The 12,993-nt window shown below is 41.9% G+C and overlaps 1 protein-coding gene across 1 annotated transcript in view; it reads right to left on the bottom strand.

Moving 5' to 3' along the window:
- The window catches only part of loxl2b (lysyl oxidase-like 2b), a 34,096-nt gene extending 22,110 nt beyond the window's left edge, over positions 1-11,986 (bottom strand). Inside the window, exons 1-3 of the mRNA XM_073466505.1 lie at positions 11,850-11,986; positions 7,600-7,956; positions 7,091-7,266 (exon numbers count right to left, since the gene is read on the bottom strand). Coding sequence (XP_073322606.1) covers positions 7,091-7,266; positions 7,600-7,945 — 522 coding nt within the window. The 5' untranslated portion in view covers positions 7,946-7,956; positions 11,850-11,986. The remainder of the gene's footprint in view (positions 1-7,090; positions 7,267-7,599; positions 7,957-11,849) is intronic.
- Positions 11,987-12,993: the final 1,007 nt, after the last annotated feature.

Here is a 12,993-nt window from a genome sequence, read left to right as displayed (position 1 = left end):
TAACATGTTAGCTTATAGTTGCAGACATGGAGCAACTTTAACACTTATTTGAAGTCCAGTCTGTTTCTGGTCTCTGCTGCTTGAATGTAATATAGACCTGGATAATAGGCTGCTGCTCAGGCTTGCCCAGTGGCCACACACGGTACTACAGCTTTTATTGCTTATGGATTTCATTTTTCTCAAATCAATTTGAGATCTCAGCGCATCCGGAAACTTGGATTACTCCGGACGAGCTGTATGGAGCCATTTTTTTAAGTTGTCGTTTTACGTTTTAAAACAGGTCCCTGTCTACTTCAGCTGAACGCTGCGACACTTTGTGGACTATGAAACTTCATCAGACTTTCCACCAGCATGAGGGAGAGTAGATAATTCATAATTTTTGACATGTACTGTTCCTTTAAGAGGTGGGGCCATGATCCACATCTGAGATAGCCAAGAGGGTGTACTCCAAAAATAAAGTCATTTAAGGACAAAGCAAGAAAATATCTTCTTTTTTTTTAGTTTAACAGGAACGGCATGATTGAAATAATATTCATCTGACCCCATTCTTCCTCTTAATTGGAATATTAACAATGCTCTGATCAGGAACCTGTTTGTTTTACACATGAAAAGAGGTCTCATACTGTTTGTCAAGTGTTTGCAAAAAGTTCGACAAAAGGTGACCCTGAAGGGGGCAGGTTCCCTCGAGCTACACCAGGATGAGGGGGATCGGGCTAAAGCCAGAAGAGGCCCATCAACACTTACAGTCCTGGTCAGTTCTTTGGATTCAAACCACATGGCTAAACATCGAAAATAGAAAATATAAATACCCTACATACTAACAAACTGTTGTTTTGGTTACCATATCTTGCCCAAAGTCATGTGTGATTACTAGAGAAAAGCATGAACCCAGAATATACCACAGTTTTAAGTTACACAGTCCATAACTTCTCTGCGGAGTACAGACTATATTTGCCAGCAAAAATAAGAGTGCAAGGAGCTCAGGAACATATGGTTCCAATAGAGGTCTTCAACGACTCTCTGCCAGCAGAAATCACCTCACATCCACTGCAAAATACCAAGAAACTGGGTTCATGTGCAGTGTGGTGTGTAACCGCATTCTGTGGATTTCAATGAGCCTGCAGTCATTTTTTTTTTTGCAGGTATTCCTGTTGTCAACAAGTTAGTCCCGATATGAAAACATGTCTAATTAATGCACAGTCTATTCTTGTGAGCTGATTATCACAGCAGCTACGACACAAATTGAGGATTATGTGTTTACGGAGACGGTGTGTTCAGAAATGCAGACAAAAACTGTGCGGCAAAGTGTGCAGTTCCTCCTTCAGACCCATTAAAAGGAGCTTTTTGTTAACAAACTGGAAGCAGATGTTTCAACAAGTCGTGACAAACCCCACGCTGGAGCGTAAATTACCAAAGACAATGATTTAATGGAAATGAGCTGCTCATAAATGGCATTAAAGCTGAATTGACATAAAAAACACGCTGGGGAGTGATTTCAGAGTACAAGGATTTGGCTGGTGGTTCTGCCAATCTCATTTTGTTTTTTCAAAGTAAAAGTTCTTAGCATTGTTCTTAGCAAAGCTTACAGAGTAACACACCTACTGAATGAACAACAGCTGTTTAGACAGATGTACCATGATTCAGAAATCAATCCATACTGCTGTAGTGTTTTCCTCATTTGCTCTGTTTATGTTTGGCGGACCCCGCCACTCTTAATCTCTTCATTACAGTCGTCGTAACGGTAACAAAGCTGATGAAAAGCTCTCCTGGTAACGTACACGCCAAATCCACCCTGTAGTTTTTGCTGCATGAAGTAAAAAATTTGGCCGTCATAAAAACTTTAAGTTTGAGCCACAATAACTTCTTCAGACGTCTGAATATTACACTGTCAGAGTGCAGCTTTTGCACACCAAAGGCCGAAAAAAACATGTCCACTTCACATGCAATTAGGTTAAACTTCACTGCAAGTGAAGTGGACAGTGTGCGGGAGTCTTTTTCCTAACATTACATTGTAAATTTTGAACCGTTAGGATGTCACATGGACATCAAACGCTGAAAAGGCGTCTAAAAAAACGTTTGTTCAGGCTCTCCAGTGGAAGCCTTTACAACATCGTCAAAGATGTTGGATTGTCGTCTTTTGGATATGTTTTTGCTCAGTGCCGGTGCTCTGATACCGACACCAGTATCTGACAACGCCTCCAATACCGCCTTAAATGCTGGATTTGCTATTGGTGATACACAGCGTGCACAAATCAGAAGTAAATGGGACCCTGCTACTTCCCAACACAAGTAGCCAATATTCATAACGGCATATACTTATAATGTTTATTTTTAATGGATTGATATCAGATCATTACTCTGTATCTGCCAATACAGAAAGTAAGGTAATAACGTCCAAGAATGAACCTTGAAGCTGAGTTTTAAATATAATTTAAACTGTATACAATGGTCAGGTATCACGTGTATTTTCCTGTCAGCACATGTTACACATTGTGGCAGAAAACAAAAGGAACCCAGCTGTGGAGAAGAGGCGTAAAAAAAAACAAGCAGACAAATGACAACACTGCATTCCTCTCTCACAGCGCAGCCAATTAATATTGACAAATCTGTTCTGCACATGGACATAAAAGCAGTCAGACTAATCAAAGGGATTACTTCCTTTGACATAATGCCTGTTTGTCAGCCCTTCAAGATCAAACTGTACTTTTACTGCCTTAACACAGACAAAAGACCTACAAATTCACGTTTCCTACTTTAACATAAGAAAAATTCCACTGCTTGTGAAAGCAAGCTCTGCCTGGAGTGAGATCCTCCGCTCACACTGATGTCAGATGGAGCGCTTAATTTTAGTCTCCAGAGGCTAAACATCCGCCTGCGTTGCACCGTGGGAATGTGATGCCTCGGGTTGAAAACCTTTACCTAGCTGCAGAAACATCTACCAGCTGGGTGGGAAAAGAAAAGATTAAATAGTTAAAAGCATTTTTGAAATGGTGACACAAAGGGCAGCCGCGTATTAATCCGAGATCACAGTGCAAACGCGCTGAAGGGCTGACGAGGCAATTTACAGCAGCCGCGCCTCGATTCACGGAGGTTTACAGGGAGGAAAGTGGAAGATTTGACCTTAGGGCCCTCAGAGGGGAAAAAATGACTGCAGAGGAGGAAAATGGGAGTTGTAAACTCTGCTTGGGGTGACTTCATGGCTGCTTGTAATCTGCTTATGAGAGAGAGAGAGCGCACAGCAGAGGAGGAGAGGAAGGAGGGGAAGGGAGAGAAAAGCTGCAGTCAAAGAAGAAAAAAAGAAATAGAGAAGAGAAAAATGCAATTGGAGAGGCGAGCTTTGGTTCTGCTAATCCCCACAGCCAGATTACATCGCTACCTGTTCTAGCACGACAAACCGCAGAAGATTTGTCAGAGCAAGAGAGCAAACTAACAGAGCGGAGCAGAGTGGGCCTGTAGGCATCTGCATCTTCTTCCACCGTCCAAAAGAGCTACGATCACATGCTACATGGCTCTCACTACAGCTGAGTCTTACAAAAGAATTAGTCATGTGGTATTAGTTAATCATTTAAATTATCAAACGTCAGAAAATGATGACGATGCCTTTCGCAGCGTCTCCAACCCAATGTGATGTTATCAAATTGCTTGTTCTGTCCAATCAACGCACATGACTATAACTTAAAGGAACAGTTCACTCAAATATAAAATGCCGCTCATTATCAAAGGTCCAATGGGCCATTTAATACACCAAACTTTTATTTTCATGAGTGCAGAGGATGAATTGAATACTCTCACCGCCTGAGGAAAGAAGCTGCTCGATAGTCTTTATGAATCAAACATGAGCGCACCGAACCGCACAGAAATAATCTCAGAGGGGCACTGTGTAGTTCTGGAAAATAAATTCAAACTCAGAACTTTACTATTTACAATAATACAAACTCAGAAACATTTATTTTTTTACAGTAAGTGAATAAACAAGCTGTTCTCAGAGAAAAATAAGGTCCCAGAACACTGTTGGAAGCTAGAAATAGGTGGCAGGGTCCGCCACATGTAAACAAAGTAAAACAGTATGAAACTGCGTTGTCCTCTGAGGTCAGTTTGTTTATTCATTTCTCTTCTGATTGAAAAGTCTTCCACAAAACTACATAGTGCTCCTTTAAGCAAGGCTCAGTATCTTTATGAATCAAACTTAAGCACAGAAATGATCTTAAGGCTTAAACTTCAAGCGTAAATCCAAGAGCCTTCTTCAAAATGTCACTGTTTGTGAGAGAAGACTGTGAGTCCGACATTATGACCCATTTTCTCCCCCTTTTTAAAAAAGTATTTGATGACTTTTAATTGCGGACGTTTGAACCAAAAATGGCTACGATTACAATACTCAGCTCTAATTACATCCCTCCAGCTTTTCTTCACAGCTGACAGACATTTCTATAATGCTCCATTGTGTAGCCAGTCTCCACATCAGTTGACATTTTCCCCCCATAAAGTCAAGATGACTAACAATATTCCTCTTTCACACACTGTTCCTCACATGTGTCTAACGGTTGTTTTCGTGTTGACTTGAATAAATCAGGTTGAGGATCCTGACTGCATCACTGTTCGTATAATTTGGATAAATGAGGCGGGTCCTTGTTGGACCCGTGTGGAAAAGGGCCATGCCAAACATCACATTTCATAAACCCTGGAATTTTCTTCATGTTGAAATTGGTTTGAAGTGGAATGTAATGCATTCGCGTGATCGCAGGTCGGACCTCAGGAGTCCTCTGCAGCCGCTCCTGCATTCGCTGAAATGTTGAGGCGAGGCAGAATACTTCCTCAAAGCACGACAGCGGCACATAAATAAACAGCGGGGAGACACTGGGTGCCAATCTGTGTTGTTTACAGTGCAGCTGACTGAGACACAGTGTTAAATATACACAGCATGCGAGTTTACAAGTCCGTCAGAAAAAAAACTGGCAATGCTTAAAATGTAACACAAGACAAAGCGGTCACAGAGAGGAATCTGAGAGCAGAGGTCGAAGGTCAGCAACACGTGCATGCCCGGCTTCATGTTTCTCCTCCCTCTGACCTCACTCTCTAGGTATTTCCTCAGTGCTGGACTGGCTGCCCCATTGTACTGAGCTCACCATCACCTGAGAAGGCAGCGTTGCCTGTGTATGTTGGCTCCTAAGCACTCTGAAAACCTACTAATCATCCTATACCACAAAACCCCCCAGCGACATGTCGTCATGAATGCCATTACTGCCCGGGTGAGTCACCAGATTACCACTTCCAGATGATAAGGCCCGGCTGTGTGGCAGCGAGGCCCCGGCCCGGTTGCCTGCCTTTTTTTTACAAACTCTGCGCCCACATGCCTTCTTTCGGTGAATGGAAAAGCTGAGTTGTTGATCCCAGCTTGACTCCAGACGTCTAGACCTCTCCAGCCGCGCTCTCTGGAGAATCATAATCTGTACTGTTTGTCCTAAACCTCTGCACGGGAAGTCGGCTAGATGCGTCCGCAAGTCTGTTTACAAGTCTCGACGGTACTGTGCGAAAAAAAACTGTACAGAAGGAGCCGAGTGAAGTCAAGTGATGTCACACGAGTCGGCCTCGGCAGGGGCTGCAGACTACAAGCCTTCTTGAGAATAGAGTGCCCTCGAGCCTATACCACACCCGGATCTCACGACAAAACTGTAAGCAATTGGGTTGCATTGTGGGTAAAGCAGGTGCCAGATCTTGACATGGAAGCAAAATGTGTGGAATAAAAAAGATGATATCACTGATTCCACTTTCACACTGGAAAAATACCCAAGAACATTTATCTTTTGCCTTTAATATGAATGTGTTCACTCTGCAGTGTTCACTCTGCAGTCACGGGTGTTTATTGCCACCAGCTGTGATTGGCTGTGATGCAAACACAAGTACCAGTAGATATGGAGACAATTATCATTCATGTGTCTGTCCATCTGATGAATTTAAGTCTCTTTTGGTTCAGTTTTTGGTCTCTACCAACTCTGCCAAGGCAAATATTTGACTCTTTAACTGCTATAAGCTCCTCTGTGTTCAACCAGGGGAGTTTTTGGAGGAATTTCTCAAAAAAATAGCTGCCTGCTGTGGCTGAAAATCACTAGGAGAGCAGAGAGAGTGAATCAAAAACAGTTTAGTTGCAGCCAGGCGGCTAAACAATGAGCTGAAACTCACTGTAAAACCCTCTGTAAAGCTGAAGAGCTGCAGATTCAGGTGATAATTCTGATACACTGACTCCAAAAAAAGTTGGGACGCTGTGTAAAACGTAAATTAAAACAGAATGCAATGACCTGCAAATCCTTTCCAACATATATGCAACTAAATACAGTACAGAGACAATATATATATCTCACTTGACATCTGCAACAGAGTGAGAAGAACCACAGCATCCCAGCTTTTCTGGAATCAGGGTTGTGCAGCATCATTATAAAACTATATATAACAGCTGCTTTAACAAACTCTGGAGTCAGAGAGAGTAATCTGATAATGTTGGGGACTCGCTGAAAGAGGCAAAGAGGCCGAGGAGTGGGGTCAGGAAGAGAGACAGAGGCTGAGAGGCAGCTCTGCTCTGCAGTTTGCTCAGAACATTGGAATGTGGATTCATGAGGTCGGCACAGCGAGCAGAAAGATAACATTCTGCTGTTTGGTGGCAATTAGCTGGAAGATTATTGGCCCAGCCCAGAAAGAAGAGGTTCAGCAGAGCCCGTCAATGATCTGACCAGACAACCCTGACACTTACGAGTGCAGCACACTAACAATTACCAGTTTAACTGCACTTTCACTGACACACTTTTACTGCAGGCTGTTCAGACAGGACTGTCATTAAAGCAGAAGGGTCATTGACTGTTTCCAGCCCAGAACAAGGAAAGATTTATCATGTAAAGAGGCACTATGAGCACTACTAAGTCTACTAAAACAACTGTATAATGTTTTCTGTGAATCTCTTGTCAAGTCTGAGAGAAAACTCTGCTCATGTCATCAGGATGATCTCAGTTTGAAGCCTACAAAGTCTACATTACAAAATGTGTGTGTGGAGTTTGAAAAGTGAGGGCATTCACCAGGATTTCAGATTTCAGTGCATGTTTACCTCGACGTGGTTGGGCAGGGTGTTGACAAATTTGAATCCGGGGATCCTCTTGTCGCTGCACACCACGCCTACGTCTTCAGTGTGTTTGCAGTCTGAAACACCGATCCCGTTGGAAGGACACAGCGCCAAGGTCCTCTCTTTGCCAGTGCAGTGGAGATTGTCAAACCAGATGGGTCCTGAACCGGACAAAAGAAAAATTCATCAGTTCTTCCCTTGGGAGGAATATTTTCCCTTTAGTAGTGGAAACTACAAAGGAAAATAGATTTCTCATAAATGCTCAGCTAGTTTCTCTGAAAGCTGAGACGCATTTACCATGAACCAGTTTCCTGGGAGTGAAAGTCCAGAAGAGTCATAAACTGAAAGATCATGTGCAGGAGTGACATCACTATACTGGATGTTCAGCCAGTACTGACCTCACATTCAAAACTGAGATGTTACACATTTTATTGTGAGGAAGACAATATTGAAAGAGGACAAATATTGCCCCGGCTGTGCATTAATACACCTACCTTCTCCTTTCCCATATTTCGATGATGGTGACCACGAGACTGCCTCCAGGTAGCCCAGCTCCCTGCACACGACCTGAGCAGCGTGGAGGTTGAAGTCGTCATCACAGACAGTGCCCCATTCACTGTTGTAGAAAACCTCCACGCGGCCCTCATTGTGTTTCCTCTTGTCTCCTGCCAGTCGGAGCTGAATCCTCGGCGTGTCCGGTGCCAGCTGCGGGGCGGTGTACTGTTCCTGTGCTTCAGGGTTGGGGTAGCCCGGCGGGTAGCCGAGGTGTTCATACTGGGCGAGAGCCAGCTCTAATAGCACGAACAGAACGAAGCAGGGCAGACGCCGGGTGGCCGACATTTTGGTGGGAACTGATGAAAGGATGAAAAGAGAAGAACAGTCATTAACATTTCTTGGCTGCTGTCTCAGATGGTTCTTCACAATGGTACTTACTGTTTATTAGAAAGGAATCAGACTGAAGAACGAGCACGGGAGGGAACATTAAAGAGGCTCTCAGGTGTGTGTTGGATACTAAAAGTCTGGAAAGCACTTCCTCTTCCATTTTGACCAATCCTTTTTATCAATCAGTGCCCCTTTAAACACTGTTTGAGGCTAGAAAGGTGGCAGGGTCCGCCACATATAAACAAAGTAAAACAGTATGCAACTGTGTTGTCCTCTAAGGTCAGTTTGTTTATTCAGTTTATTCAGTCATGAAAACAAAAAGAGTTTGTTTATTTAGTTTGTTTAGACATAAAAAAAAGATCTTTCTCTTCTGATTAACATTTCTCAGACAATGAATGAGTCAAATTTTGAGTTTAAATTTCTTCTCCAAAACTCGTTGTGCACCTTTAACATCGCAAGTCAAACTGAAACATGGATATGGAGAACAGTGTTGGGGGTGTAATGGAAAATTATATTACTAGACTCTTGTATGAGAAATGATTAGACTCTTAGATCCTGAATCCTGATCCTTGAAGGTTGTATTTGTACTACCTGCATAATGAGAGACTGTTATTTCTATGTATGGAAAGCCAGAAGGTTGCCCACTGAAGACTCTCGTCTCTGGCCTTGTTGTTGTCTAGCCACAGATAACAGCACCTGTCACAGGTGTGAGAGGGACACAGGGCATTCCTATCTCCCTATCAAAAAGGGCTGTCAACTGTCTCTCATGGCTCTTCTTTCTGCAGACTGCGTGCCACTCTGTTGATTGTTGAACCTTCTTTATAAAGAATAAAATCCTTAAAACTGATATTTCTTACAAGTTTATTTCAGATATCTCACAAGTAACTCAAATTTCCACAACAGGGGTTACAGTAATATATTTATTTTAGTAGTAACAGAGTAATATAACGGCTTACTAATACTATTTCAGATATATATTACTACAGTTATGTCATGTAACGTGTTACAATCAGCGTTACCGACCGAAGTGAAGCGTTTATTGTTGTTTTTTTAAGAACCCATCCAAACCAACATGACCACATTAATATAGGCTGTTCATGTTTAATAAAGCCGAGCCTCTAAGTTCTGTGTTCAGTCTGTGTGACTGAAATGAGCCCAATGATGAAGCCTGATCCTCCGAGCACACTTTAATTTACATTCATGAATCACACCATGTGTTCCTTCTTCTGTGGACTAAAATAAAAAGGCATAGAGGAAGAGATGTTTGTCTTGTCGTGTCATTATAGGTTACAATATAGAAGGTGTAGGTCTGCTGTGTTTCATATGACTGAGCCTACAATTAAAAATATTTATTCCTGTCTCATAATATATCAGACTGTGATCCTCTGTCTGCCTGCTCATCCTTAATGTAAAAAGATCTCGGCTATTTAACTGTTCTATAGGTTATTTGGGCATTTTGTTGAAAGTAACTAAAAAGTAGTGTAATAAGTAATATATTACTCTACACAGATAGTAACATTGTAACATAATATATCACTGTAAAATGAAGGTAACTAGTAATATGTAATACATTGCATTTTGAAAGTAACTTGCCCAACACAGATGCAGAGTCATGACACCCCGGGGTGTTAGAGCCCACAAATGTGCTGTTTTTTGGATTCCTTACTCCGCCCGCATCAACATCACTTCCAGCAGCAGCAGGCAGCTGTTTCTGATGAAAAAGGCTCTGATAAACCAGCTGTACGCTTCCGGCCCAGCTCCAAACAGCAGACAAAGTTAGCAACTTAGCTGAGGAACACAGGCTACAAAAAAAAGCCAAATATTGTCCCGAGGAGTCGGCAGAAACCACAATAAAGCTAAAAGGAGAGTGAATATTGGACTCAGACAGCTTCTTATAAATGCTAACATTGCTCTGTGTCCGCTGGCAGCGTAAAAATACAATTATTTGCTAACAGAAATTCAGCTTTAAAGTAATAATCTGCTAATCTGTGTCTCTGTTGTTTATGGATGATCATGTGGTAACAACGTTCATACATGTTGCTTTTCTAGAAACTGCAGGTTGTGTAACTTCTATGCAGTAGAGGAGTTTTGGAGGGATAGAGTTGGAAATGGAAACATTTCTGTAAGTGGCTAGGAGCTGAATCATTATGCTGATATATCAACAGATTATAGAGAAGCTAAATATGAATATGTTCGAAACAGTTGCACAAATTACTGCGCGTCAGGAGGTGATCATCCAATAGATTTCTTTGAGCTACGTTCAGAAAAAGAGTCGAGGAAAAGGTGGCCTGAACCCGACACCTGCAGGGTGATGTAATGCCAGACTCCCACTGATATATGTGTAGACCACTACTGCTGCCTTTAAGGAAAAAGAATAAATCATAACTCCAAGTAAAACACTGATATAAAGAGTACTGAAACTTATCAACAGCTGTGTTCCCACAACTTATTAAGTGTTCGAAGTTAAAAAATCTTGTGTTGTGTAAAAAAAAACATCTGGCAGAAGACAGATGATCCTTCAACTGCAGGGTTCCTACTTTCCTCATTGTAACGTGGCAGTGGTTACACAAGCTAGAAACAACACACACATTACAGAATGAGCAGATGGAATGAAGCCCTCAGCCTCTGGGTCTGCCTGCAATGTGTCCAACAGCGGTGTTGTCATTAGAAAGCATCGTCAGCATGTATATCAACAACTAAGGTTCAGCTCAGGCGATGCACACGCAACTGCACGAGCTCAAAGTATAAATGAGCTCTTCTCAGTCATAAAGACACGACGAGGACCCTTAGCAATGCCTCCTCAAACAGAGCAACACATCCACGATGCACCGGCTCCTCTTTGCTTTAAGCACAAAGCAAAATGTCAAGAACCTCAGCGAAGCAGAAAACTTGAAATCTGAAACCTCTGACAGGTCTTTCTATATTTTGTTGATGAACCCCTCTTTTTAAAAAAGCCTCGTGCCAGTGACACCACGCTGTAAGGAAGCCCACAACTGCCTTCACCTTCATGGAAGTCAGACACATGGATCCCACCTGCTGCTGCTGCTGCTGCAGGGGATCAATGCTTCGGTTGAAAAGGTCAGAATATCAGTTAATGTAAAGTCGACTGCTCTTCTCGTTGCCCTTTTCTCTGCAGCACTCAGAGGAGAGTGGACTCAGAGACTGAAGGTTTGGACTGTAACATTTTCTCCATTGACCAACACAAGCAGAACAAAGGAGCTCCTTCATACGGGGGAGAAGACTGTATAGATGCATGTAGATACGATACAAACACCTGTAATCAATGCAACTTCTGTCTGATGATGCAACAAAGCCTGCAGCTAATGATTACTTTCATTATCAAGTCCTCTATTGATTATTTTTCTAATTGATCTACTTATCATTTACTCAAAATTGGTGAAATAAAGGTTAATCCAAGTTCCTGGAGGCTGAGGTGACGCCATCAGATCGGTCATTTTGTTTTTGATATGAGAAAAGCAGCAAACCTTCGTTATGAATTTTGGGATATTTGTGCTCGACAAAGGAAATAGTCCAGAATCAAAACTGCTGACTATTGACTAAATATAGATCTACTGTAGATGCACAGTGTATATGTAATGCACACATGTAACGCACTGATTGACTGACAGACATGATTAAATGATTAAAAGCCTGAGGACAGAAGTTTTCCATAACTCACATTTGATCAAATCCTGACAAACTACTAATAAAACTAACACCAGCACAGATTTCAGAGTCTCCTGACACAAAGACAAACCTGCTGTAAGCCCACAAACACACCACAGAGCTGCAGTCAGTCAGAGTAACACAGTGACAGAGTTCAGCTGACTGTCGCATATTCTCAGCCTCTTGTTAAACTTACTTTTCCTCTCGCTGCTGCTGCTGAGGTCTGTCCGTCCTGAGGCTGCACACACACACACACACACACACGCTCCCACACACACTCACTGTGGCTCAGTGTGAGCGGACCAGAGACACAAAGTCAGCTGCTTCTTCTTCTTCTTCTTCTTCTACTTCTTCTTCCTTCTCCAGAAACTTTCACTCCCTCTCTCATGAAGAACCCACCAGGCTCGGGTCCGGAGCTGCGCTGGCCCCGCCCACTGACGCCCACCTTTTTACGATGACCTCACCGGAGATGGCCCGGGACGTGGAAATAACGGACCCGACCAGAACCCGAACACAACCCGAACACAGCGCTGAAAGTTAGAGCGACAATAGTGCCTCCGAAGAGAAAATGTAAAAAATATGAGATGGGACCTCAGGGGAATAAGACTTTGTATTCTGGGGTCATTAAATTGATTTTTTGGGATATTTGGGAAATAAAAAAAAAAAGTAGGTAAAATTAAAGGAGCACTCTGTAGTTTTGGGGAAGTTTTTTTTTTTTTTTTACTACAAGAAACAGCTGTTTTATACCTCAACAAACTCTCTCTCTACTTTAAAACAGTGAAATTGTCTTTAACTGTATTATTCTCATTAACTTTTCTCCACATAAGATTATATAAGAAACAATAAATGTACTTCTAAAAAGGAACAAGTCACTTTATTTATAAAATTGGCAAATATCATTCTCTTAAAGGAGCATTATGTAGTTTTGGGGGAAGAAAATTTAATCAGAAGAGAAAGATCTTTTTCTGCCTAAACACACTAAATAAACAACCTCTTTTTGTTTTTATGACTGAATAAACTGAATAAACAAACTGACCTTAAAGGACAACACAGTTTATACTGTTTTACTTTGTTTATATGTGGCGGACCCTGCCATCTTTCTAGCTTCAAACAGTGTTCTGGGACCTTATTTTCCTCTGAGAACAGCTGGTTTATTCACTGATGGAAAAAATACATATTTCTGAATTTATGATGTTACCTCATTAATATTGTAAATATTACATTTTTTGATTTTTTACAAGCCCCCGTCTCTTCCTCAAACACTTTTAAGTTGCAAATCAAAACTCATCTCATGTCTGTGCAGGAAACCTGACAGATAGACTTTTTTAAAAGTCAGTGTG

This window comes from Pagrus major, chromosome 5 (assembly GCF_040436345.1).
Source record: "Pagrus major chromosome 5, Pma_NU_1.0".
Lineage (NCBI taxonomy): Eukaryota > Metazoa > Chordata > Actinopteri > Spariformes > Sparidae > Pagrus > Pagrus major.
This window is presented reverse-complemented; position numbering and strand designations above follow the sequence as displayed.